This window comes from Argentina silus (genome assembly GCF_951799395.1).
Source record: "Argentina silus genome assembly, chromosome: 15".
In the NCBI taxonomy this organism is placed as follows: domain Eukaryota; kingdom Metazoa; phylum Chordata; class Actinopteri; order Argentiniformes; family Argentinidae; genus Argentina; species Argentina silus.
In genome coordinates this window covers 5317489-5341743 of record NC_139669.1, presented here as the reverse complement: position 1 = coordinate 5341743, position 24255 = coordinate 5317489, and the positions used below count along the sequence as shown (strand labels likewise).

The 24255-nt window shown below is 44.2% G+C and overlaps 1 protein-coding gene across 1 annotated transcript; it reads left to right on the top strand.

Annotated features, from left to right (window-relative positions):
• Positions 1–1713: 1713 nt before the first annotated feature.
• On the top strand, positions 1714–15617 carry anxa6 (annexin A6). Its single transcript, XM_083686172.1, has 25 exons — positions 1714–1778; positions 3355–3416; positions 5647–5731; positions 5963–6057; positions 6221–6334; positions 6481–6571; positions 6836–6915; positions 7046–7102; positions 7716–7809; positions 8195–8290; positions 8611–8669; positions 8885–9007; positions 9262–9320; positions 10035–10113; positions 11374–11455; positions 11695–11789; positions 12119–12232; positions 12851–12941; positions 13084–13163; positions 13580–13633; positions 13740–13833; positions 14045–14140; positions 14282–14340; positions 14581–14703; positions 15049–15617. Exons 2-25 carry the CDS (start codon positions 3414–3416, stop codon positions 15109–15111), a joined length of 1986 nt encoding a protein of 661 aa, XP_083542298.1. The 5' UTR covers positions 1714–1778; positions 3355–3413; the 3' UTR covers positions 15112–15617.
• The last annotated feature ends 8638 nt before the right edge of the window (positions 15618–24255 follow it).

The window sequence follows — 24255 nt, the reverse complement described above, 5'->3', positions numbered from 1 at the left end:
AATTATCACGATGTGCAAAGGATTGTTGAGTTTGTGCTGAATAATGCAAGAAAGGTCAAATAGAAGGAATCAAATGAGGCTTTAATAATACCGTATAATACCGTATACTTATACAACTATTACAAGGTAAATGTTACATCCTAATAGAGATAGAGATACAGAGATGACCACTGGTCATTAAAAACAATGAAGAAGAAAATGCCTCGCTGTCCCATTACTTACGGAGGGCACTGCATTATTGCAACTTTATTCTCGTTATAATGCCACTTTATTCTTAAAATGTCGAGATTTTCACGTATTATCCATGCAAAAAAATAATAATAATCTAAGTAAAACCACTTTATCACCTTTTTCTTTTCTTTTTTTCCACATGGCCCTCATACTCTGTACTACATACTATTCAGTTTATAATGTAATTTAAAAATGTTCTGGATGTAATTCACGTTTAAAGCAGTAGAGTGCAGCACATAACCCCTCAGTCATCACGTTCACGATGCCACGCGTCTCTTCACAACTGAGATGAAAGCAGGTTGTGCTGTGAGGTGCAAGAAGAGGAAGCCGTGTGGGTAACTTCAGGGTAGTCGTGGTAGCAGGTAGTGGTAGATGAGTCACAGCGGGGGGAAGCATTACTCTATTTGGGAAAGTTGACATAGCTGGCAGAGGAGTAGATACAGTCACGCACCAGCTATGAAATGTAGTGGTGTCTGCTATGTGCTATCCCTGTGTATGTCTGGCTGATTTTGTCTCTCTCTCTCTTTCTCTCTCTCCCTCCCTCTCTCTCCCTCTCTCTCTCCCTGTCAGCTCTAGCCCTACATTCCTCACCCTCTTACTGGAATGGACGTCTGCAGGGACAGAAATAGAGCAGGCACAATCTCCCATGCCTGTGCCAGCATGCTCCTCACTGGTACAGTCATTAATGAACTCACACACTTTAGTTATTCCTCTACCTAAAGTTCAGACAATGATGTAGTGGAATATGCAATGCTATCTCAATTAGCCTACACAGTACCAGTACTGCGTGTGCATGAGGTGATAGTATTGTAGTTTGTGGTAGAGGCCTATGCATAACGGTTTCATGTTCGAATGCCAGAGAGGTCTAGCCTTTGGATGTACAAATAGACTAGCTAGACTACAGGATGACTATACTGTGCTATAGGGGTGTGTTTGCATTGTCAAATAGCATGAGATGTATCAGGTGCACAAGCTCTCAGCCCTGGATGGGAACACTGAGTGCAATATTGGAGAGTCATAAATAGGTTCTAGTTCATGATGAGTGAAACATTTGTTAGAAACGTGTCAAATGTGCAGTACCACATGATTATCAAATAGCCATGTTGGTTTAACTGTCACCAGGTAAGGTATTCAGTGACCGAATGGACATTGTTCCAGACAGTGAGCTGCTGTCCTTGCTTTTGCAACAGTGCTGCACACAAGCAGAAATTCGGCTGAAGAAGCAAATTCTTGATGGATTTGTGGTTTGTGAGCAAAAGCCCATGGCTAGCTTCTGGAGCTACATGTAAATATTGAGTTGACAGAAAGAGGCCTCGACGCAACATGGGCGGCTTGCATGTATTTACATCATCGTGAATTCACCGTAATATCTGTCCTCTGTAAGTTCCCCCTCCGAAAAAGACAACGCCGCGGACGAGCGCCGCATATATTACGTCAGACCCGAAGACACGCAAGCGGACAGCTGGAGTTCACGAAACGCACCGGAGAGAGAGGACAGCAGGACTGCGGTTGGAGAGAATTTGGAGAAAAATCATTTAGTAAACCAGGTGGGTTTCATTTTAACATAAACATTGGTGATTTTATTCCATAACATACTCCCAACGTATGCCACGTTTATTGATGCACACGTGCAGCCTGGGGAATAACGGTTTAGTAGCCTAGAAATAGCCTGCAATTCATAGTTGGACATTTGGATGACAAAGCAAAGTCACAGTTTCAAATGCCACGTTAGGTTGAAGGGAGAGATTTCTTTCTTTTTTTCCTTTTTTTTTAAAAAGAAAAGAGGGTGTACAAAAGGTGTATTTGAAAAGTGTAGGCTAATCCTTATCAACTTCAAAGTGTGCTATTCAAACTATTGACTTCAGAATGTGTCAAATTCTTAACTTGAATAAATTTAAAGGCTTACAGTATCACTTTTGGGGAGATATGGGTGTGGTCGTGTTCTGTCTCAGTCCTTGAATCTGTCATTAAAGTAAATCATGCATGGCTATTTTGGGCAAATCATACTGCTGTATCTTAAACAAACTAGACTCATAGCATACAGTTGCATGGGTGATTTTCACATCAGTCTATCTTATGTTAGTAAAGAAAACGTTTATAAATCCTACAATTTATGTAATACCCAAAAGAGAGATGCAGCTTTAGAGTGGTGAAAAAATCTCCCCTTGAATGCCCACTACATTTGTATATGAATTGTAGACTTATCATTATATTATGAATGACTTAATTAGCAATATTTTGCATCTATGTTTGGGCATAAATGGTGTCACATAATAGTCCAAAAAGAGTGTGAAAGAGAGCTGTATTGGCTAAATCTTTGTCAAACTAGATTTGTCCTCATTAGATGTACTCCTTTCCTGTTTTCTCCTCTCCAGATGCGTTACCTTTGTGAATAGATACATTGTAAGATCTGCAAAGGAGCAGCCAAAACATCCGGGCCTTAAGCCAACAGTAGGTTTTCCACCAAAGCACCATCTTTGGGTAAATGTCAGGTCAAGTGATTCAATTCAAAATGGCCTCGTTGGTCCCCTTGTGGCTTTCCGCTGCATGATTGTCCCCTATCTAGGATTATTCTGATATAAGCTGTGGTTTACAATATAGCCATAATGCTATGTGTGGCTCAGCACAATCTTTGTAAGAACGTGCTGCAAGCTCAGCAGTGACTCAGAGAAACAGTATCTACTGATGCTGTCTTCCCTGGTCCGTGCTTTGTTGAGCTGAATGAGCAGAAACTTGACTTCCTCATTCAATAATAGATAAACGACTGTCTTTTCATCACATTGTGTATTGTCCCTCAGAATGTCATCATGCTCTGACACTCTTCCATTGTAGCATATCATTTCATGTTAATCAGAGTAGCATTTACAACGGCATGTCAAGATTCAAGATTCAAGATTCTTTATTTGTCACGTGCATACAAGTATACAGTGAAATGCAAAAGTGACAGTGCCACAGAGTAGTGCAACAATACAATAAGTTTTAAAATAGAATAAAATAAAATAGAAGTACTAAAAAATATACAGTATAAACAGTATAAACAATATGAACAGTATGAACAGTCATGGATGTGCTTCTTGTGTTATTGTGTCTTCCATTCTCGTCTCACTTCACAATGTCTTTCAGGTTTAGGATTCAATCCATCGATTCCTGCATCCCCTTGTGACTGAAGAGCAAATATAAGAATGGTAAGTGGATGACATTTCCTTGTCTCTGTTTGATCTTTTCAACGCAATATGTAAGCTACAGAACGACGACACCACAGAGAGAAAGATTGTATCATATTTATTGATTTTATTCTTTGGGGATGTTCAGTGTTCATTTTATTCAATAACAATAACACGTGTCAGATGCTTGTTCTGATCAAACCGAAAAATTCTAATCAAATCAAATTTGTCACATGCATCGAATGCAGCAGCAACAATCAAACAATCAACAATGTAATACTATAATAATATAATAATAATAGAAACAATGACATAAGGTGGTAAAGTGAATAGCAGCAACATTGACAGTAACAAGAGTAGTGTTATAGGAGTGCAAATGTGCAATGACCAATGTGACTGAACAGGGGGGGGCGGGGGGTAGCGCTGAGGTATAGTTCTGGGGGGGGGGGGGGGGGGGCAGAGGTAGTGATGGTAACAAGAGTAGTGGTATAGGAGTGTAAATGTGCAGTGAGCAATGTGACTGAACGGGGGGGGGGGGGGGGGGTAGCGCTGAGGTATAGTTCCGAGGGGGGGGGGGGGGGGCAGAGGTAGTGATGGTTTGATTGATGAATTGATAAATTGAATGTTTGAGAATGAATCTTGCTTTTTAAGGCTGGTAGTATAAAAGCAGTAACACATGAGAGGCCATGTGCTCTGACATTTTGATCATAGCTGTGGTGAGCTACGCCACTACGCCACCATGTCATAGCCATGGTAATGTCCGAACACATGGCCTCTCATTTATTATTTCTTAATTATTCATTGAGGGCAGGCTCTCCCTCGGGCTATGTGTCTTCCCCTCCATTGTAAACGCAGCAGTGAGGGTAGGGTGTCATTCCTACCTATTGGATACCTGAACGTGTCACCGACAGACACACATTAGTAGGACCGCTGTTGATGACACATGGCAGGCCTGTGACTGTATCTCTATGCTACTGACCTCTTGTCCCTGTCCTGTGGATCTATTCTCACTGGTAGCATGAGTACGTGCATCCATGTTCTCCTTTAAACATTCATACATTGCTACCTTGCCTTGTTAGGTCACATAAGGACAACATGGCTACATCAGTCTGCCACCCAGACTAGCACATTGTGGATGTGAGAAACCGAAATCTTGTTAATAACATTATGTCAAGATAATATGATTAGCCATGATGAGGAATTTGTTGAAACGTTTGTTTAGTGAAAAGTCTGTTGCCAGGGGCCTGTTGCCAGGGGCCTGTTGTTTTGGTCCTGTTGCTACAGGGGTGAAACTTCCCAGCTGTCCTGACGGGTGATGGTCTTGGTGGTAATGCTGTAGGAGAGGTACAGTGCCCTACGTCAGTAATGTCTCTACAGACAGTAATGTCTGTCATGTCTCTACGTCTGTACTTGAACCTCACAGTAACGTTTGATTTCAAATCCAAACATTTGGAGTGTGGAGCCAAAAGAAGAAACAATGCTTCACTGTTCCATTACTTACACAAGGCACTGTATATCTGAGCATGTGCAATGGCCACTTGGCTAGTGGACATTGGCAGAATGCCCCAATGCAGCAGGAATATCTCTGACACAGCCGCAGTCAAAGCTGTTTAAGACAGGGGCGAGGCTAGATCAAATATATTTCATTGCGATATTTTAAACTTGTAACCTCTGAGACCTACAGCACAAGATTGAATTCAGCCAAACAAAGGTACCGGTTTGGTTTGATGAATTGCATCCCTATTGATACCCTTTTGTATTGTCACCCTGCTTTCTGGAGGTCAGTTCCGCAGTATGAGTGACCAGTGTGTGTGTGTGTGTGTGTGTGTGTGTGTGTCGGGAGGGTGGTGGGGGTGGGGGTGGGGGGGGGATGGTAACCTGAAGCTCTGCTCCTCCCACACACGGTAGCTGTCTGCTGATCTGATGGTGGGGGCAGCTGTAGGCAGAGGGGCAAACAGGTGTCAGCTGTCTACCAGTCAGCCCTCTGTTGGGGCCAGAGGCACACACACACACACACACACACACACACACACACACACACACACACACACACACACACACACACACAGAGTCTCCTGTTTGAGGCCAGAACCATTCCTACTCCAATGGCCACCTAATCATCCCCAGCCTCCTACTGCTCATCCAAACCTCCTGTCTGACTCTTTCCCATGTCGTTGTTGTAAATGTCGACGTGTCCGCAATCAACCTAGACCTGGTAAAGGGAATAAAGGGTGAATTAATTCTCTTCCAGGGTTTCCGCGGAACGATAACAGATGCTCCAGACTTCGATGCCACTGCTGACGCCGAGGCTCTCTACAATGCTATGAAAGGCCTTGGTGAGTACCACAGCGCCCCCTGTGTGTGTAGGTAAGAGGGGCACCATTCCTGTCCTCAAAGGCTGCAGGCTGCAATGCCCACTGATTGCTCATTCAAAGGCAAGAACATAAAACCAGCAGACGCTGCAACTCTTGAGAAGTGGAGAGTTGTGCATCCCTGCTTTAGATAACAATAGAGAGATAGATATAAGACATGTCCTAAGCAATCTACGCTTGCCTCACAATCTACAGGCAGCGACAAGGAGACCATCCTAGACCTTGTCACCGCTAAAAGCAATGCACAGAGGCAGGAGATCATCGCAGCATACAAATGCAGCTACGGACAGGTACAGAGATGCATATGCTCACCTCAGTCAAGTGGGATACGGGGTGAAGTCAGTCTGTTCAGTCAATATTGTCTACTCTACCGCAAATACTGTACAGATATTTTGACACATGAGCGGCTAAGTGTATAACTGACATGCATAATCACAACCGGCATTTCACCAGGACCTGATTGATGATCTGAAGTATGAATTGACGGGCAAGTTTGAGCGTCTGATTGTCAGTTTGATGAGGCCCCAAGCTTACCACGACGCCAAAGAAATCCATGATGCTGTCAAAGTAAGCAAATACCTTGTTAAAACACCTGTACAATGTCCAGGTGCTCCCAGAATCCTTTATATGGGAAAATAAAGTGTTGCACGTTCCATGAGTGTTGAATAAGCAAACTGGTGGTGCTGTGTTTAAATCTGATGCTCAATTCAAAGGGGGGTGGAACAGATGAAAAATGCCTGATTGAAATCCTTGCGTCCAGGAACAACCAGCAAATACAGGACCTGGTTGAGGCCTACAAGGATGGTAAGATCCTTTTTACCAAGCAAAATGCCAAAACACCTATCCTTTCTGTCAATCTGCAAAATTTGCATAGGTAGAGATTTTCAGATTCGTTATTGTCAATGGATTTGTCAACTCATTTTTACTATTACATTGTGTTTTTGTCTGGTGTGCATAGTGAATTATGGCTAAAATTATATAATTATAAAATTATTGGCTGTAGAAATTATTTATAAGCAAACTGGTGCAATGAAGATGATTGATTGAATGTGGCGTGTTTGTCTCCAGCGTACGGCAGTGACATTGAGGAGGACATTGTGGGCGACACCTCAGGGCACTTTAAGAAGATGCTGATAGTTCTACTGCAGGTCAGCGCCATTGGCCTCATAACACTCCAGTGCCATCCAATGTCGCTGTGATGGAACCTGGAGATCAGGTTGATTTTGTATGTGATTCTTGTCTGTTGAGTGTGACTTGAGGTTGGGTCTGGTCCAACAGGGGACCAGAGAGGAGCCAGGGGTGGTGTACGCAGAACTAGTGGAGCAGGATGCACAGGTGAGAATCTTATGCATTGAGTAGTGTCGTGGAAATCTCCACTGTAGTATTTTATTTCAGCAAAAGTGAGAGCCAAGGGTCTTGTTAAAGCCACAATATGAGTTTATTACACTTGCAAGCGGAGAGACACTCCAAACAGAAGTCCAGTGAAATCTCTGAGACGCAGCTCAGCAACCTTCCTCCTTAAAGGACACAATCAAGGACAAAGATAGGGATGTTGCCGGTTTGGAGCCCACTGTGTCAATAACAGGTGTCTCAAGGACTGTTTCCCGCAGTCTGCTCCCAACCTTCAACCCCCGTTTTGCCCAACAACAATACTCAGTAAATTTCCACAGCTCGCCACACCATAAGGGCAGGCACGTCTCGTACATTGTTATAAGCATACAGCTGTCTGTCTAAACATGGTTCTATCAATAATATTTCTATCACAGTATCTATGGTATAATGGCATACTGTACATATCGGCTTATATTAATTTACCTTGAGTGCCTGTCCTTCTCTTAATCCTATACTTAATTCTATACGGCTGAACAGCAGTTCACAACAGACTGACTTCTTACCCTTCTGTCATCTTCCTCCTCCTCCTCTCCCTGTTTGTCCCCCCCCCCCCCAGGATCTGTTTGCTGCAGGGGAGGATCAGTGGGGGACTGAAGAGGCCGTATTCATCATGCTGCTGGGAAACCGCAGTGTGACCCATCTTCAGCTGGGTAAGTACGGCACATGTCCTCAGAGTGACACCGAGGTCTGAGGAACTCTCATTAACATGGGAGTGTGGCATCTACATCTGCATGAGACAATTTACAAGTGCCTCACACCTAACACGACCCTGGCTGTAGTACGGCTTGTAGGGAGAAGGGTCTTTTGGCCCATCAGGGGAAGGGATCTCAAGAAGGGGGGCAGAATTGATGCATTCCCCTTCAGGGTCCCACTTTACATGAACTGTTCTAAAACCACGGTGTTTATTTACATGATAGTTACATAAGAACAGTGTAAGTACACGTAAGACAATGCTTAAATGCCGGTGAGTCGTTCACTGAATATTGTTTTGAAAATGAGTGGCTCTTCTCTTCCTCTGTTTCTTCTCCTATGCAGTGTTTGATGAATACCAGAAGATAGCAGAGAAGTCCATCGAGGACAGCATCAAGAGTGAGCTGTCTGGGGACTTTGAACGACTGATGTTGGCCGTTGGTACGTGTGGACTCCCTCCAATACCAAGGTCCACTGTAGCGATCATGCTTCAAAAAACAACTGGGCCTGGGTGCTGGGTACACTAATGCGCTTACCACGTAATCGCAAGGTTCCTGGTTCGATTCCGACCCTCGACCTATCTTGCATGTCACCTCTCTTCCATCCTTCCTGTCAATCTCTACTGTCTCTATCCCAATAAGGCAGAAATGCCCTAAAAACATATTCAAAAAAACAAAAAAACAACTGGGCCTTTTGAACTGCATTTGTGCTGCAGGATTAATGATGAATGACCCGTTAATGCTGTTTGGTGTTTCCCACAGTCCAGTGCATCAGGAGCGTCCCTATGTTTTTTGCCAGGCGCCTCTACAAATCGATGAAGGTAAATCTACTCAGCAGCAGTCAGTCCAAAAATAACTCTTCAGCCCAGTCTGTGCTCCGTCACAGCCAGATAGATGTAAGAAATGTATCCATAGCTGGTCCCTTCAGACCATGTAAGGGGTAAGGCCTCAGGTTGGGCTTGTAGTGCTAACATCATCCCTTTCGGCGCCCTCTAGTGTCTGACTGAGGTGTTGTCTCACACTTCCATCTCTCCAGGGTCTTGGCACAGCTGACAACACTCTGATCCGGATCATGATCTGTCGCTCCGAAATAGACATGCTGGACATTCGGGAATGCTTCCGTCTCCGATACGAGAAGTCACTGTATAACATGATTCAGGTGAGAAAGCTCTCTCAAATCCATAGATTTAACAGTACCTCCTTTTACCCCTTTAGATGCAAAACAAAAACAAAACATATCAAATCAAAATGGATATTAAAGTGTTGTACATTTGCTTCATATTCGGCCTTGATGTCAACGAAAATGAAGGTTTTCTTTTTATGGTATTGAATACTGTACATTACTAAATACCATACTGTCCATCTTACCCTCTGAGTTCTCTTGTGTGTTCTGTATGTTATTCAATCCAACAGGATGACACATCAGGGGACTACAAGAGGACTCTGCTCAACCTGTGTGGAGGAGATGATGAGTAAGTTAGTGTTATAGATGTGTGCTGTAGCAGTCCATAGGGACCAGATAGGGGCGACAGTTCGCCACCTTTGAGTATTATCCATTGGCAGATCCAAGAAAACATTTACTTAGGAAACATTCAAGAAATTGAAACCTAAAGCTTTCTAAAAAGGGAGAGAAATAAGAAATATTGTCATAGTTTCAGAATGAGTAGACATTTTGCAAAAATACATACAGTACCAGTCAAAAGTTTGGACACACCTTGCCAAGAGTGTGCAAAGCTGTCATCAAAGCAAAAGGTGGCTACTTTGAAGAATCTAAAATATAAAACATATTCTGGTTTGTTTAACACTTTTTTGTTTACTGCATAATTCCATATGTGTTCCTTCATAGTTCTGATGTCTTCAATATTAATCTACAATGTAGAAAATAATTTTAAAAAATAAAGAAAAACCATTGAATGAGAAGGAGTGTCCAAACTTTTGACTGGTACTGTCCATACTGTACCTCCTGGCCAGTTAGGAGGGCTACATAGACTACTGCAGGGTTCTTTGGTCTATTGCTGGAGCAGACAGACTGTTAAGCAACGACAAATGACGTAACGTTGAGTGTATCTTGAATTATATGTATTATCAAGTAAGTTAACAGAGTATGTTTAGATACTGTGTACTCTTTGGGTGTGTGTCGAGGGTGTATTGAGTTTGACTTACTGTTGTTAAATTGGTTGTTTCAGCTTAGCTGGAGAGTTCTTCCCTGAAGCTGCTCAGATAGCCTACAAGATGTGGGAAATAAGTGCCATGACCAAAGTCCAGGTTCAGTCCCTCTCCTTCCACCCTAGATGTCATTGCATGTTCGGCCTGACAGTGGCATGCATCGAATTACCCTAACAACAACCTGTTCCTCGCTGTGCCTCAAACACGCGCCGATAACTCTGCCTTGCGCTTTCCCCCTCCATAGCAGAACCGTTGTTTGCTCCCAGATAGGATCAGAATGCTGTTCATTTCACAAATTAAAGTGCTGAAATACAGCCAGTTCCTGTTACAATGCCCTGTCCAAACTGGGCCCGAGGGGCCAGTGAATGGGCAACAAAAGCCTGTCTCACTCTCTGATTATCTGTCTCACTCTCTGATTATCTGATTTAGTTGTTTTTCAGCTCTCCCCTTTCGGGCCTTATTGGTTGCCAGTTATAACACGAAAGGGTTGGCTATAACATGGTGATAAACACCGTGTACGAATTGTTGAGTTTGTGTTGATTAGGGCAGGAAAGGAACTTATACAATCACTACAAGGCAAATACATCATAGAGAAATGTTACATTTTACTCTCATGGTAAATGAAAGAAAGAGAGAGAGGTAGAGCGGGAAGGAGAGAGAGACACACACATAAACGACAGACCGTATGATCTGTTACTGTACTCACAAATCAACATCTGGGACCTCCGACCAGAACACATTAGAGACAAACTCTGTCGTCTACAATCTGTTTTTCATACCCAACTCCCAACCATAGTATTTAAATTAACAGCTGTTAGTAAGGAGAACCAATGAGACCTCATCCTATCAATTCTATTCATATGACAACACAGCATTAACACATTTCTAAGGTCTTCCTCACAGAGAGATCAGTCGTTTGGCCCATCGGGGGAATGGGATCTCAAGGAGGGCGGTAGGACTGATGTCTCCCCCTCCACCCTCCTTCTTATATCGTTTGTGTCATGGCTTCTGACCCTTACAGGGCACATCACCCCCTCAAACTGGCTTTATGTGTTGTTATGAAATAATTAAACAATAATGACACAAGACAAATGTTTCAGTGACAAAACAAAGGCTGACATTTTGTACCTGCCTGTGCTGCAGACCTGTGCATGTTTAGTTCTGTGACCCTTTGGCTCCAGCATATTGAAATTCTAGAAGGAGGGTTGTGTGTGTGTGTGTGTGTGTGTGTGTGTGTGTGTGTGTGTGTGAGTGAGAGATTTGTGTGTGTGTGTGTGTGTGTTCGTGTGTGAGTTCACATGAATGTCTAATTTCATCTCTGTCCTCTGTCCTCTGTCCTCTGTCCTCTCTCTACCTCAGCTAAGACCAACCATTCGTCCTGCTAGAGAATTTGACCCCTCCAGTGATGCTCAAGATCTGAGGAAAGCAATGAAAGGCTTTGGTATGCAACCTCTTATTGTAAACATATTCACTTTCTATACACTTACTGTATACATACGTATACAGTATACAGCATACACTTACTGTAATAGTGAAGGATATAGTCTGTTGTTCTGCCCTCTGTTCTTAGTTTAGTTTGTATTGTCATTATGTGTCTGTTTTAGCTTTTGTTGCCTTCTTGGCCTTAATGGGACTTCCCAGGTAAATGAAGATGAAAAGGTTTACCTGCCATTTCTACAGGTACGGATGAAGACATCATCATTGACATAATTGCACAGAGAAGTAACGAGCAGAGACAGGAGATCAGACAGGCCTTCAAATCACTCCTGGGCAGGGTAAGACAGACATCTCCAAAACTGAGACAGAAATCCTTGAAGACGAGACATAAGACAATAATACCCATATCCTTTTTAGATTGTATTAAAGTTTCTCTAACAATTTCCTCCATAGACCAAAATAATGATAATATATTCACAGTGTAAGGAAGGAACCTCATCACCTCTTCCACTACCAATGTGTGGGCTGGAATGAGATGATATAATCCCAGTGAGTGGGTGATGCATGGCAGCCATTTTATGCCAGAGCGTTGACCCCACATCGGCTATAGATGCTCAAAGATTAGATGTTAACCTTTGACTTTGTGTTCAATATGGCCCCCTCATAGGATCTGATGAAGGACCTGAAGTCAGAGCTCTCTAAGAACTTGGAGAGGCTGGTCATTGCTCTCATGTTGACCCCAGCAGAGTTTGACGCGAAAATGATGAAGAAAGCGATGGAGGTAGGAGGAGATGGATATCTTGAGATGTACATCTCTTTTGAGTGATACATATCTAGTATGTTGCCAAACAACGGGCGGCCTACAGGTTCTCACAAGTGTGTGGGTGAGATTTGACATGAACTATGAATCAAACCTTTGAAACTGAAACATTGCCTCATCGACAAGCAGCTTCCTTGCTGGTTCACTGGCATGAGGTGATCAACCCAGGAAGTTAGAGAGAGGAGGGAGAGATAGGAAGAAAGAGGGGGAGAAGGTCTGTATTAGGAGAGATGGAGAGAGAGGTAGTTCTCCACACACTCCAAGTGATCTGAAACACAGGATAGGTCAAGGTGATATGAACATTTTGACCAGTGTAGGTACAGTAGGAAAGGGGACAAGTAGATAAAGCAGCTACTGAGATGCCCCCCAGAATTGACTCAGCCTGGAATGTACAGTTTTGACCTAAGCAGGAATTTCCTATCCAGATATCTCAGCATTTAAAAACCCAATAAATTAACAAGAATGTATGCCAATATATTTTCGATGGTTTGATGTTGCTATTCTTCAGATTATTGTATTAATATAAGAGGCGTATACAGCATGCAGTGTTCTCTTCTTAACCCCTCTCTGTTTTGGCAGGGGGCCGGGACAGATGAACACGCTCTGATTGAGATCCTGGTCACCAGGAGCAATGAGGAGATCCATGCTATGAATGATGCCTATGAGCTTGGTGAGGCCTAATGCAGACTACTGAAGGGACCTGTTGTTGTTTCTAAATGCTCTCTATCTATGGCTTCCAGCAAATGTTCATCCCATTTATGTCCTCCTAAATGTCTGCGTCGGCATCTCAATTAACTCAATTTGTCTTGAAGGCTACAAGGAGTCCTTGGAGGAAGCCATTAAGTCAGACACCTCAGGCCACTTCTGTCGGATCCTTGTCTCCCTGGTGCAAGTAGGTTTATCTCCTCGTACAATAGAAGGACACGTGCAATAAATGGGACTATGTTCAAGCTAAAGGAAGGCTGCCATAGGCCTACACTTAAACAAGAGGACTAGACTGATTCCTGAACACTGAGCGGTATTTTCATACTGTAAATAGCCATCTTTAAATGTTTTATACCAATAAATAATAATAATAATAATAATAATAATAATAATAATAATATATGCCATTTAGCTGACGCTTTTATCCAAAGCGACTTATATTGCAGTGAGTGCATACATTTCAGTATATATGGTCCCAGCAGGAATCAAACCCACAACCTAAGCGTTGTTAGCTCCATGCTCTACCAACTGAGCCACAGAGGACCAACCTACTGTACATGCTGCAAGTCTGAGACATTATCTAACATGCCTTGCTCTCCCCAGGGGGCGAGAGAGGAGGGTCCAGCAGACGTTGATAGAGCTAATGAAGACGCCCAGGTGAGTACATCAGGATGACAACATGCTATACAGTACCTCTGTCTCCTCCTCCCTGTTTACCGTAATGGAGAAAGAGGTTGGAATGACTAGTTGTTGTATTTTTCAGGAACTTGCAGACTCACTCAATGACGAGTCTAGTGATATGGAGGTGAAGTTCATGAGTATCCTGTGTACCAGGAGCTTCCCCCACCTGAGGAGAGGTGAGAATGAAGGCAGAGGAATTACAGCGTGAAAGAGGCATTGTGCGGTGTTAAATGTACTGCTGCTGTGGATTTTGTGGTCATATGTGTATCGCCTACTACTGTGTAGGCAGTATGAAATAATACAACTATTTGAAAAAATATTTAAAAATATTTTTTTAAAATATAGAATGTGAACCCTCCATGTCTGACATGTCATTTCTGTTTGCAGTGTTCCAAGAATTCGTCAGATGCACCAACAAGGATATTGAACAGATAATCAAAAAGGAGATGTCGGGAGATGTTAAACGTGTCATGTATGCCATTGGTAAGGTTTTACAAAGTCACTTTGTCCCTCGGTCCCTGAGTTGAGCAGAGGCTATTGATGAAAAATTGATGTTTGGGTATGGAAAAATATTGAGTCTGTTTCATATTCTCAGTCCTACCTCTGTCTCTTTTCCTTCTGCAGTTTGCAGTGTAAAGAACCAGCCCCTCTACTTTGCTGACCGGTTGTACAAAGCAATGAAGGTAGATCTATTTGTATCTTCACATTTTAATGGTGTTCACTGGTTTCTGCCCAGTCTTATCCCACTGGATAGCAGATCATGCTAGCTACAGCAATTACGGATGCTATCTAAATGCTGGTGAAGGGGGTTTAGCTGTATTGGACTGTCTCGACAATCTTTGATTGTTTTGTATTGTGATTCTGCATCACTGAAGAAGAGTAGCTATTGCTATGGTAACAGCTAATGGGGATCTTCTTTTTAGGGCATGGGTACAGATGACAGGGCACTGATCCGCATCATGGTTACTCGCAGCGAAATTGACCTTTTCAATATTCGCAAAGAGTTCAAGGACACTCATGAAACCTCCCTCCATGAATTCATCAAGGTAGAAACTATGGTCGTAAGTTATTTAATTTATGTCTATTAAAATGCTTCATTGTACTGTCTACTGTGTGTGTCTTTGTTACGGATACTTGCATCCTAAACATGTCTGTCCACTAACCTCTTGTGTCTGTTTGATGTTACTGAGTTGATAATTCCACGCTGTGCAGTTGGTGCAGGACATTCAGCTACACAGAGCTAGCCTCTGAAAGAAATAACTTAAAAAATAATGTTACCTTACCCATCTGATCTCAGTAAAACCAAGACTTTATACGTTCCCCCTTTACTTGTGTGTGCTGTGGCCAATCTTTGTTTTAGTTATTCATAAAAAGCTGCTTCCCTTCCACAGGGTGACGCCTCGGGGGACTACCGCAAAACCCTGCTGATGCTTTGTGGAGGAGAAGACGAATAAGAAAAGAGGAAACCATGCCTCCGGAAGTTTCCGGAATCATGAACACACTGATTGCCCCTCTGGAACACTGATTGCCCCTCTGGAACACTGATTGCCCCTCTGGAACACTGATTGAGCTGACGTGACCTACCAGTTGATAAACACCCTTGGACCAGTGTATTAACTCCCTTGGAACCCTGGAATGAATAGTCAGTGCGCTCTCTATGTCCCTTACCGCTGCCACTCCTCTGCCAAACCAAACCAAGTGACCTTTAACCTCCTAGCCTCTCCAGCTAAGCTCCCTGCTGTCACATAGCCTGTCTTTATGTAAAATTGGAGAATATATTTTTTTTTTTTTTTTTTTACAGAACCCCTAGCACAGAACCAGTGTGAAATAGGAAACAGTTTGACCTATTGAGGACTTTTAGTTGTTTCAATGGTGCATTCACAATGTAGTTAATCCATCCAATTAATACAGTATGATTTTAAGATACATATTATGTCTGTCTCCACTGAATTAAAAAAAGTCATGCATCAGAATACTTTGTTGTTGGCTTTTCCTTTTTGTGGCATACAAATGTTTCAAGACAATTTTAACTGATAAGATATGATTACATTATGATAAAATCATACCTGATTCATCTGTTGAAACAGCATCAAATATGTATGAACAAAATGGCTGAGTTAAACACCCTTCACAGCTTTGGAGCCCATCTACCTGTTATACCATTGTGGTTCTACATATAGAAATATAACATCTATCGATATCTATCTAACCTCAACAAGCTAAGCAATAGTAGATGGAGGGGATCCAAATGTAGTCGTTAAAACTACCTGAGAGTCTGCAGTCTCCAGCCCAAGGCTCAGAGCAGCTTCCAGCCCCAGAGCAGCTTCCAGCCCAAGCCCCAGAGCAGCTTCTTTAAAATATTGTGTCTGCTGCCCCCTGCTGGTAGACTGACCACAGTGGAGGTAGCTCCACTGTGGTCAGTCTACCAGCAGGGGGCAGCAGACACAATATTTTGACTTAGGAGGAACCACAGTGCATCCCCAGTTCCAACACATTCAGATAAGTCACACACCTTACGGTCTCATCCAACAACTCACCTGAGAGAGGGAAAGAATGAGGGAAGGGACGGAAGGATGTAGATAGAGAGTGATGAAAGAGGAAGAGGAAGGGAGAGATGGAGTGGATGTGGGGAGAAGTGGAGATACAGGGACAGGGTCAGAAGCATTACATCTTTCACAATAAAAAGTCAGTAAAATCACATACAGTACCAGTCAAAAGTTTGGACACACCTTCTCATTCAATGTTTTTTCTTATTTTTTACATTGTAGATTAATATTGAAGACATCAAAACTATGAAGGAACACATATGGAATAATGTAGTAAACAAAAAAGTGTTAAACAAACCAGAATATGTTTTATATTTTAGATTCTTCAAAGTAGCCACTTTTTGCTTTGCTGACAGCTTTGCACACTCTTGGCAAGGTGTGTCCAAACTTTTGACTGGTACTGTATGGTCAACTTGGTAAATGATGGCCAGCGAGGGGAACATTTCTGATTCATTTTAAATGAATAACGCTGATAAACAATGCAATAACATGTTTTTTTTTTGAGCTGTACACTGCTATTACCCAGAGATTGTAGAGTTGCAAACCATTACTTCACTAAATGCAATGTCATAAAACATGGAATTCTAGCATTATGATCATCTTCATTTGAAGCACACCTTAAAGTATTGAGTTTATCAAAGCAGTTTACTTAGGCCTAGTTTATGAAAGCAGTCAAATGTTGCACCCTACATAACGCATGCAATAGATTACAGTAAACAAACCATTTCAAGACCAAACCAATGGAGAGAGAAAACACGACCGATTACAGACTTCAACAAAAAGAAGACATTGCTGTTGAAGATGGCCATCATTGAACACTTAATTGATAGCCTGTTTAATTAGTTAATTCCTCCTTCTTAGAAGCTGTTCTCAATCTACCTAATCAACCAGGGCCCCAGAGCTTGGCCCAGAGCTTTGTGTCATGAACGGCACAAAGTAAAGGTATAAGAAGAGCACAGTTCCTTCACATGGTACAAGGTGGTGTGGCAAGACACTGTTTACGGTTACTTGGAAGGTGCCAGTTGGACTCAGGTTCTGTTGTAGTCTGGTCTAAACGGAAGTATGGCAAAAGCTGTGGAATTTTGTATGAGGTACATTCTCTTGATTATTTCAATCACTGTCTGATGTGTTAGATCCATTGTTAAGTGTACTTGCATTGATGTGTCTTGTGAACTTTGAACTTTCCCATTAGGATTACTTTGCTGTCATTGTTAGCTTTTGGCCACTGTCATGCTACAGCAGAGAATGGTAAGACTGGCTCCATTTAGACTAAACAGATCAGCTTATTAATGTGTGCAAAACTGGTGGTGGGAATAATTGTGTTCTTGTCTTTAGCTCACAGATCTGGATGGGCCCTAGGAGGAAATTATGGTGATAATCTCCCCTTTAGCAGCCAAAACTATGATCACAGAGGGGTTGCCTCAAATAGCTATGAGTCTCCATATATCAGCCATGATTCAAGCTTTAGCTATGGCCCAAGTAGTTCTCAGAGTGGTGCCTCCAACAGTCTTAAGCCTCTGCCCCAAACGGGCTACAAGCCGCAGAGCAGCTTCCAGCCCAAGCCCCAGAGCAGCTTCCAGCCCAAGCCCCAGAGCAGCTTCCAGCCCAAGCCCCAGAGCAGCTTCCATCCCCAGAGCAGCTTCCAGCCCAAGCCCCAGAGCAGCTTCCATCCCCAGAGCAGCTTCCAGCCCAAGCCCCAGAGCAGCTTCCATCCCCAGAGCAGCTTCCATCCCCAGAGCAGCTTCCAGCCCAAGCCTCAGAGCAGCTTCCAGAGCAAAGGTGGTCTTGGCCCACGCAGCTTTAATAGTAACACACAATCTGGTTACAAGCCTCAAAGCAGCTTCCAGCCCAAGCCCCAGAGCAGCTTCCAGCCCAAGCCCCAGAGCAGCTTCCAGCCCAAGCCCCAGAGCAGCTTCCAGCCCCAGACCAGCTTCCAGCCCAAGCCTCAAAGCAGCTTCCAGAGCAAAGGTGGTCTTGGCCCACGCAGCTTTAATAGTAACACACAATCTGGTTACAAGCCCCAGCCCCAGAGCAGCTTCCAGCCCAAGCCCCAGAGCAGCTTCAAGCCCCAGAGCAGCTTCCAGCCCAAGCCCCGGAGCAGCTTCCAGCCCAAGCCCCAGAGCAGCTTCCATCCCCAGAGCAGCTACCACCCTCAGAGCAGCTTCCAGCCCAAGCCTCAGAGCAGCTTCCATCCCCAGAGCAGCTACCACCCTCAGAGCAGCTTCCAGCCCAAGCCTCAGAGCAGCTTCCATCCCCAGAGCAGCTTCCATCCCCAGAGCAGCTACCACCCTCAGAGCAGCTTCCAGCCCAAGCCTCAGAGCAGCTTCCAGAGCAAAGGTGGTCTTGGCCCACGCAGCTTTAATAGTAACACACAATCTGGTTACAAGCCCAAGCCCCAGAGCAGCTTCCAGCCCAAGCCCCAGAGCAGCTTCCAGCCCAAGCCCCAGAGCAGCTTCCATCCCCAGAGCAGCTTCCATCCCCAGAGCAGCTACCACCCTCAGAGCAGCTTCCAGCCCAAGCCTCAGAGCAGCTTCCAGAGCAAAGGTGGTCTTGGCCCACGCAGCTTTAATAGTAACACACAATCTGGTTACAAGCCCAAGCCCCAGAGCAGCTTCCAGCCCAAGCCCCAGAGCAGCTTCCAGCCCAAGCCCCAGAGCAGCTTCCAGCCCAAGCCGCAGACCAGCTTCCAGCCCAAGCCTCAAAGCAGCTTCCAGAGCAAAGGTGGTCTTGGCCCACGCAGCTTTAATAATAACACACAATCTGGTTACAAGCCCCAGCCCCAGAGCAGCTTCCAGCCCAAGCCCCAGAGCAGCTTCCAGCCCAAGCCCCAGAGCAGCTTCCAGCCCAAGCCCCAGACCAGCTTCCAGCCCAAGCCTCAAAGCAGCTTCCAGAGCAAAGGTGGTCTTGGCCCACGCAGCTTTAATAATAACACACAATCTGGTTACAAGCCCCAGCCCCAGACCAGCTTCCAGCCCAAGCCTCAAAGCAGCTTCCAGAGCAAAGGTGGTCTTGGCCCACGCAGCTTTAATAGTAACACACAATCTGGTTACAAGCCCCAGCCCCAACCCCAGACCAGCTTCCAGCCCAAGCCCCAGACCAGCTTCCAGCCCAAGCCCCAGACCAGCTTCCAGCCCAAGCCCCAGACCAGCTTCCAGCCCAAGCCCCAGACCAGCTTCCAGCCCAAGCCCCAGACCAGCTTCCAGCCCAAGCCCCAGACCAGCTTCCAGCCCAAGCCCCAGACCAGCTTCCAGCCCAAGCCCCAGAGCAGCTTCCAGCCCCAGCCTGGCTACCAGCCAGTCTTTGGATCAGGCACAAAAGGGTATGATGCATCAAGGCTTTGAATCACTTTACAAATGAAAAGTACCTTTTCTTCATTTTAATTGCCTCATTGTACCCACAGCTCCTACAGCAAGGGCTCCAATTGGATCCAGTGATGTCTAGATTTGAATGCAGTGTCCTCATACCCAAAGCTATGTCAAGCCTTGGCTGGCCATTTTCAGTATTCAAAGATTGGCCTTGCCTGCCAAGGAAGGTGTCCTGCTGTGTAAAATAAAAAGAATCACTTTTAAAAAAACAAATCCTGAAGTGTACTGGTTTCTTTTCTTAGGAGCTTTTACTGTGAGGGGAAGGGTGCGTCTTCCAAAACATGGAGATGCAGAGTGGAAGTTGTTCCAATGTGAAGGCATTTTAATGGGACTACTCCTGTTTTAATGACACATGAGCATAGCTGGATTAACCTCCTAGGTGGGTGACGGGCTGAAATTCACAGTGCAGCACATGACATCGGTACTGCCACTCCTCAACAGGCTCTAGCTGTGTCCTGAGTATGAGAAAAACACTTTCTGTTCAGTTTAACATCTCAATGTAATGCCGGGCTGAATGTATGTCACAAAAGGAGTTAGTGAGCCAATTTTGGTTAGCCTGAATGACCCAAAATGTGCTGTGAGGCCCCTGGCAGTCTATTTATTGAAATATTTTAAAAAGCTACGATATCTTGAGTTTGCTGTATACATTTTGCAAGGCTGGGGTAGCTGTGCTGATATTGTGGATATCGTTATAGCTGAAATGCTTCTTGGCCAATCACAATGCTTGTATAACTCACAATTAATGTGTGAGATGCATTGATCATGCAGATCATGGATTACAGAATAAAGTTATGAGTTTTAATTCTATCAGTCCCTATAGATATATATAATCTAGGTTATTATTCAACACTAATTCTGAAACAAAATTACTTAATTTTAATTAAAGTACACATTGGTGCTCGGATTATGTATGAGAACTTTGCCTTTCTTTCAGATACACGACAAACATCGGCCTACATGGACATTTAATAGTATAATTAGCTTAAATTGCAGATCTCGTTTCACAACAACGTCTTGTTGTTCAGAATGTGTCCACCAGAGGCCGATAGAGGGCAACAAACGAAGTTCGCTGTCATCACATTTGTTTCCCTCTTTTGCCAAACAGTTGACCATGCAAACCTTGTCTTGGTTGATCTTGTGGTTGTTGTAAATTATAACACCAAATGGACTGGATATGTAATGAATAATTAACGACGAAGTGTGCTGTTAAATGAATATAAGGTTCCCAAACCCTCGGATAACACATTTTCAAAGCTGTGCGCTGGAAAACCTTGTTAGTGCAAAGGTGAAGTTATGGGTGGTGGTGCTCATTTATAATTTCCTGTCTTTTGCGGCTTTTGACAACCCATAACTTCTCGCTTAAAACTTAGTTTTTGGTCTTTAATATTAGCCTATCATAGTGTGCAGGTTGATAGCCTACTGATATAGCGGCTTAGACACTTTTAGAAACATTGCTGCCTCTCACAGGTCATAGAGCGAAGTACACATTTATGCCATCTTTAAATCAGATTTTTTAAACAAGTGGGTAAACCCTGAACACCACGGATTGAGTAAAACCTAATGCAAATAGCATTGACCTAACAGAAAAGATGGGTAACGCTGAGTCACTACATCACAGTGTCTAACACACAATAGTGGTGGATATTACAGGGGTGCTGCTGTGCCTTTAAGGGCTTTAGTAAACAAATTACACAAAGAGCAGTCTAATGATCTATGACACTATAACATTCAAATGTTAACATTCTAAACATATAAACTGTAACTTCACTTCCCAAACGTTGACAGCTTACAACAGACTTTGTGCCAAAGAGATGTACTTGAAGCAAAGGCTGTCGAAGGAGCAAAGGGAGCTGAAGAGGTTAGATGATGAGCAACAACATCTAATTGCCCTGAGGGACCAGCTCCAAAGGGCATGTCCCAAGCAGGTGTGTGTGTGCACATGAGTGTGTGTGTGTGTGTGTGTGTGTGTGTGTGTGTGTGTGTGTGTGTGTGTGTGTGTGTGTGTGTGTGCGTATAGCATGTGCGTATAGCATGTGCACATGCATGTGTTCTTGATAGTTGTAAGACAGCCTTCCTCATGGAATGGAGGATGTTAAGGTGTCATTACCATTGCAGGTATCCCCTTCCAGTTTGATGAGCCACCGTGAACAGAGAGGTTTCCCTACCACCCCATTAGCCTCTGGTTCCAACGCTGGTGGAGTCATGATGAACCATATCATCTCTTCATGTGAGACACAGGTACAGTACAGTACGATGCAAACAGCTTGTGTGTTATACAATCAAGCACTGAGGTGTTATTTATGTATTCAAACAGCACTAACTGAACTGTCCCTGTTTCCAACCAGTCTGAGAGGCAGCGACACCAGATCCAGGAATGGAAGCTGAGCCAGAGGAGAAGAGGCCCTGAATATTGCATGGCACAAGGTCAAGGGAGACACGGATTGAATGACTCCTACAAAAGGCACGAGATGAAGGGGCTGCCCTCAGAGCGTCGCTGGTGGAGAGACGATGAGAGGTTAGACCCGAACAATGAGCCCCTCAGGAGGGCAGCCACGGTATTTTTGGGGTCTCTTAGCATTTTGGAGTGAGTAAATACATCACCACCGTAGGTCTGGACTGCAACTTTTCCTTGTCATGTGTGCAACATGACGTTTTTTGGCGAAGTAGTAGAGGCACCGGGACCCCAGGAGTTCTTACCCACCGGGATCATGATCTGTTTTCTGTGTGCCTGCATCTCTATTTGCTTGTTACTCTACTTCCTGTAAGTATAGTGTGGGGGGACATGCAGCGTTCGGCCTGTAGAGGGAGCTACAGGACCGTGGCCAGGGTTACGTCAGCGAGGCTCCGTCCGGGCGCCGGACCCCCGCCCCCTGGTGCGGGGCCGGGGTTGGTCGTCGGGGCTCCTGCGGCGGGAGGGAGAGATGGTCCTCCGCCAAGGTAACGGCGGCCGCGAGATCCTGGGGCCGGTGGTACTGGACCCAGGCGGCGGTCCGGGCCGGGAGCCCTGTGAGGAATTGCTCCAACACCACCCTGGCCACGGTCCTGTAGCTCCCTCTACAGGCCGAACGCTGCATGTCCCCCCACATATAGATTATTCAGTAAGACTTTACTGAAAGTCAACAGGTATAATGTGTTATTATTTGTTATAGGAGTGTGCTGTACAAGCCTTTATAATGCCTTGATATAAGAATGCCTTGAGAATGTTAGGTCTTTGTGTTTTTTTTACTAGCTCCAAATGGCTGATAATGAATCAGGATCATTATGAGATAGTAAGAAGACTTTATGCCTATAAAGAGGCCATACTATATACTGTCTAATCAGTGAAGAAGTTCTAATTTAATAAAATTTTAATAAAATAAAAAAATAAAAACATTGATCCATTAAGCTGTGCTTAAGGCTGTGTTGTAGCATATGTTTTCATAGTCAATAGAAGTTAGTTTACTTTTCATAGTAAATCAACGTTTGTTTACTTGACGACAACGAACTGCAGCATGCCAGGAACAACATATCCAGGAAGTGCCTTTTGTGTAAAGGCTTTATCTCGTTAACTCATTATCCAAATGTCCAATCGGGCATGGCCTTCATCTGCTGACTAGACGCATCCGAAGCTCTGACCACATCCCTGCGTCAGCTGTCAGTAACACGCACGCACACACACACACACACACACACACACACACACACACACACACACACACACACACACACACACACACACACACACAGCAGCAGCAGCAGCAGCAGCAGCAGCTCAGCACAGTGGTCATACTCCACCCACACCCACTCCCACATACCTAACATGTCTCTGAGAGACCTAACAGCTGAATTGTGTATGTCTCTAAGGATCAGGCTCCTGGCGAAGGCTTCAGTGTGGCCTACCGAATATCGAACAATGTAACCTTTATCTGCCTTGGCTAACTTCAGAGTGGATTGTTTCAGGCTGAATTTGTTTGACTCCGAGCCTGAACTGTCTTCAGTTTTTCTTTCAATGAAGAAATAAAGCAGAACCATTTGGCTGATCTGATTGGCTAGTGGAGCTGTGTATAGGGTGGGGTCCTCCTAAGATGATAATGACAGAGCCTCAGTCTTACACTGCCCCCAAGCTTCCACAGAGTAAACAGCTTCGTCAGTCTGCAGTCACTGACCCACACCAATGTCTCGCCACACACATGAATTAATAATAACAGGCTTTCAGCAGACTGCAGTAGAGCCCATTCACAATGCAGGGCTCAAGTCACTGGCTGGGATTTACACTGCCCCCAAGTTTATGGGATTATGGGAGTGATTTTCATATTTCGGTTTAGCCATGGGCAACTGTGCCAAAGAGCTACATTTGTGATGCCTTGTCAATTAGAACAAAGAGTTCCTTAATTTGAAATGACAGACGAATCATAGTATGTTTTGAAAAGAAAATAGACTTCTGCAATTGGAATGATTCAGAGGAAGTAGAAAATGGAGCAGATGGGATTCTTCCCATACGCTTTCCAAATGTGATAATCCCTGTTTGCATAATAGCTGAGCTGGGCAAACAGAAAACACTGTCGTCTAAATGTTGTGACTTCAGTAATGCAAAACAAACTGACAGCCTATAGCAAATTCTAATTCATACCGTAGGCATAAGTCAACCCTTGAAATACAACCCTTCAAATGAGGAGGCCTGTCGACTGCACATGTTCTCATGGCTCTG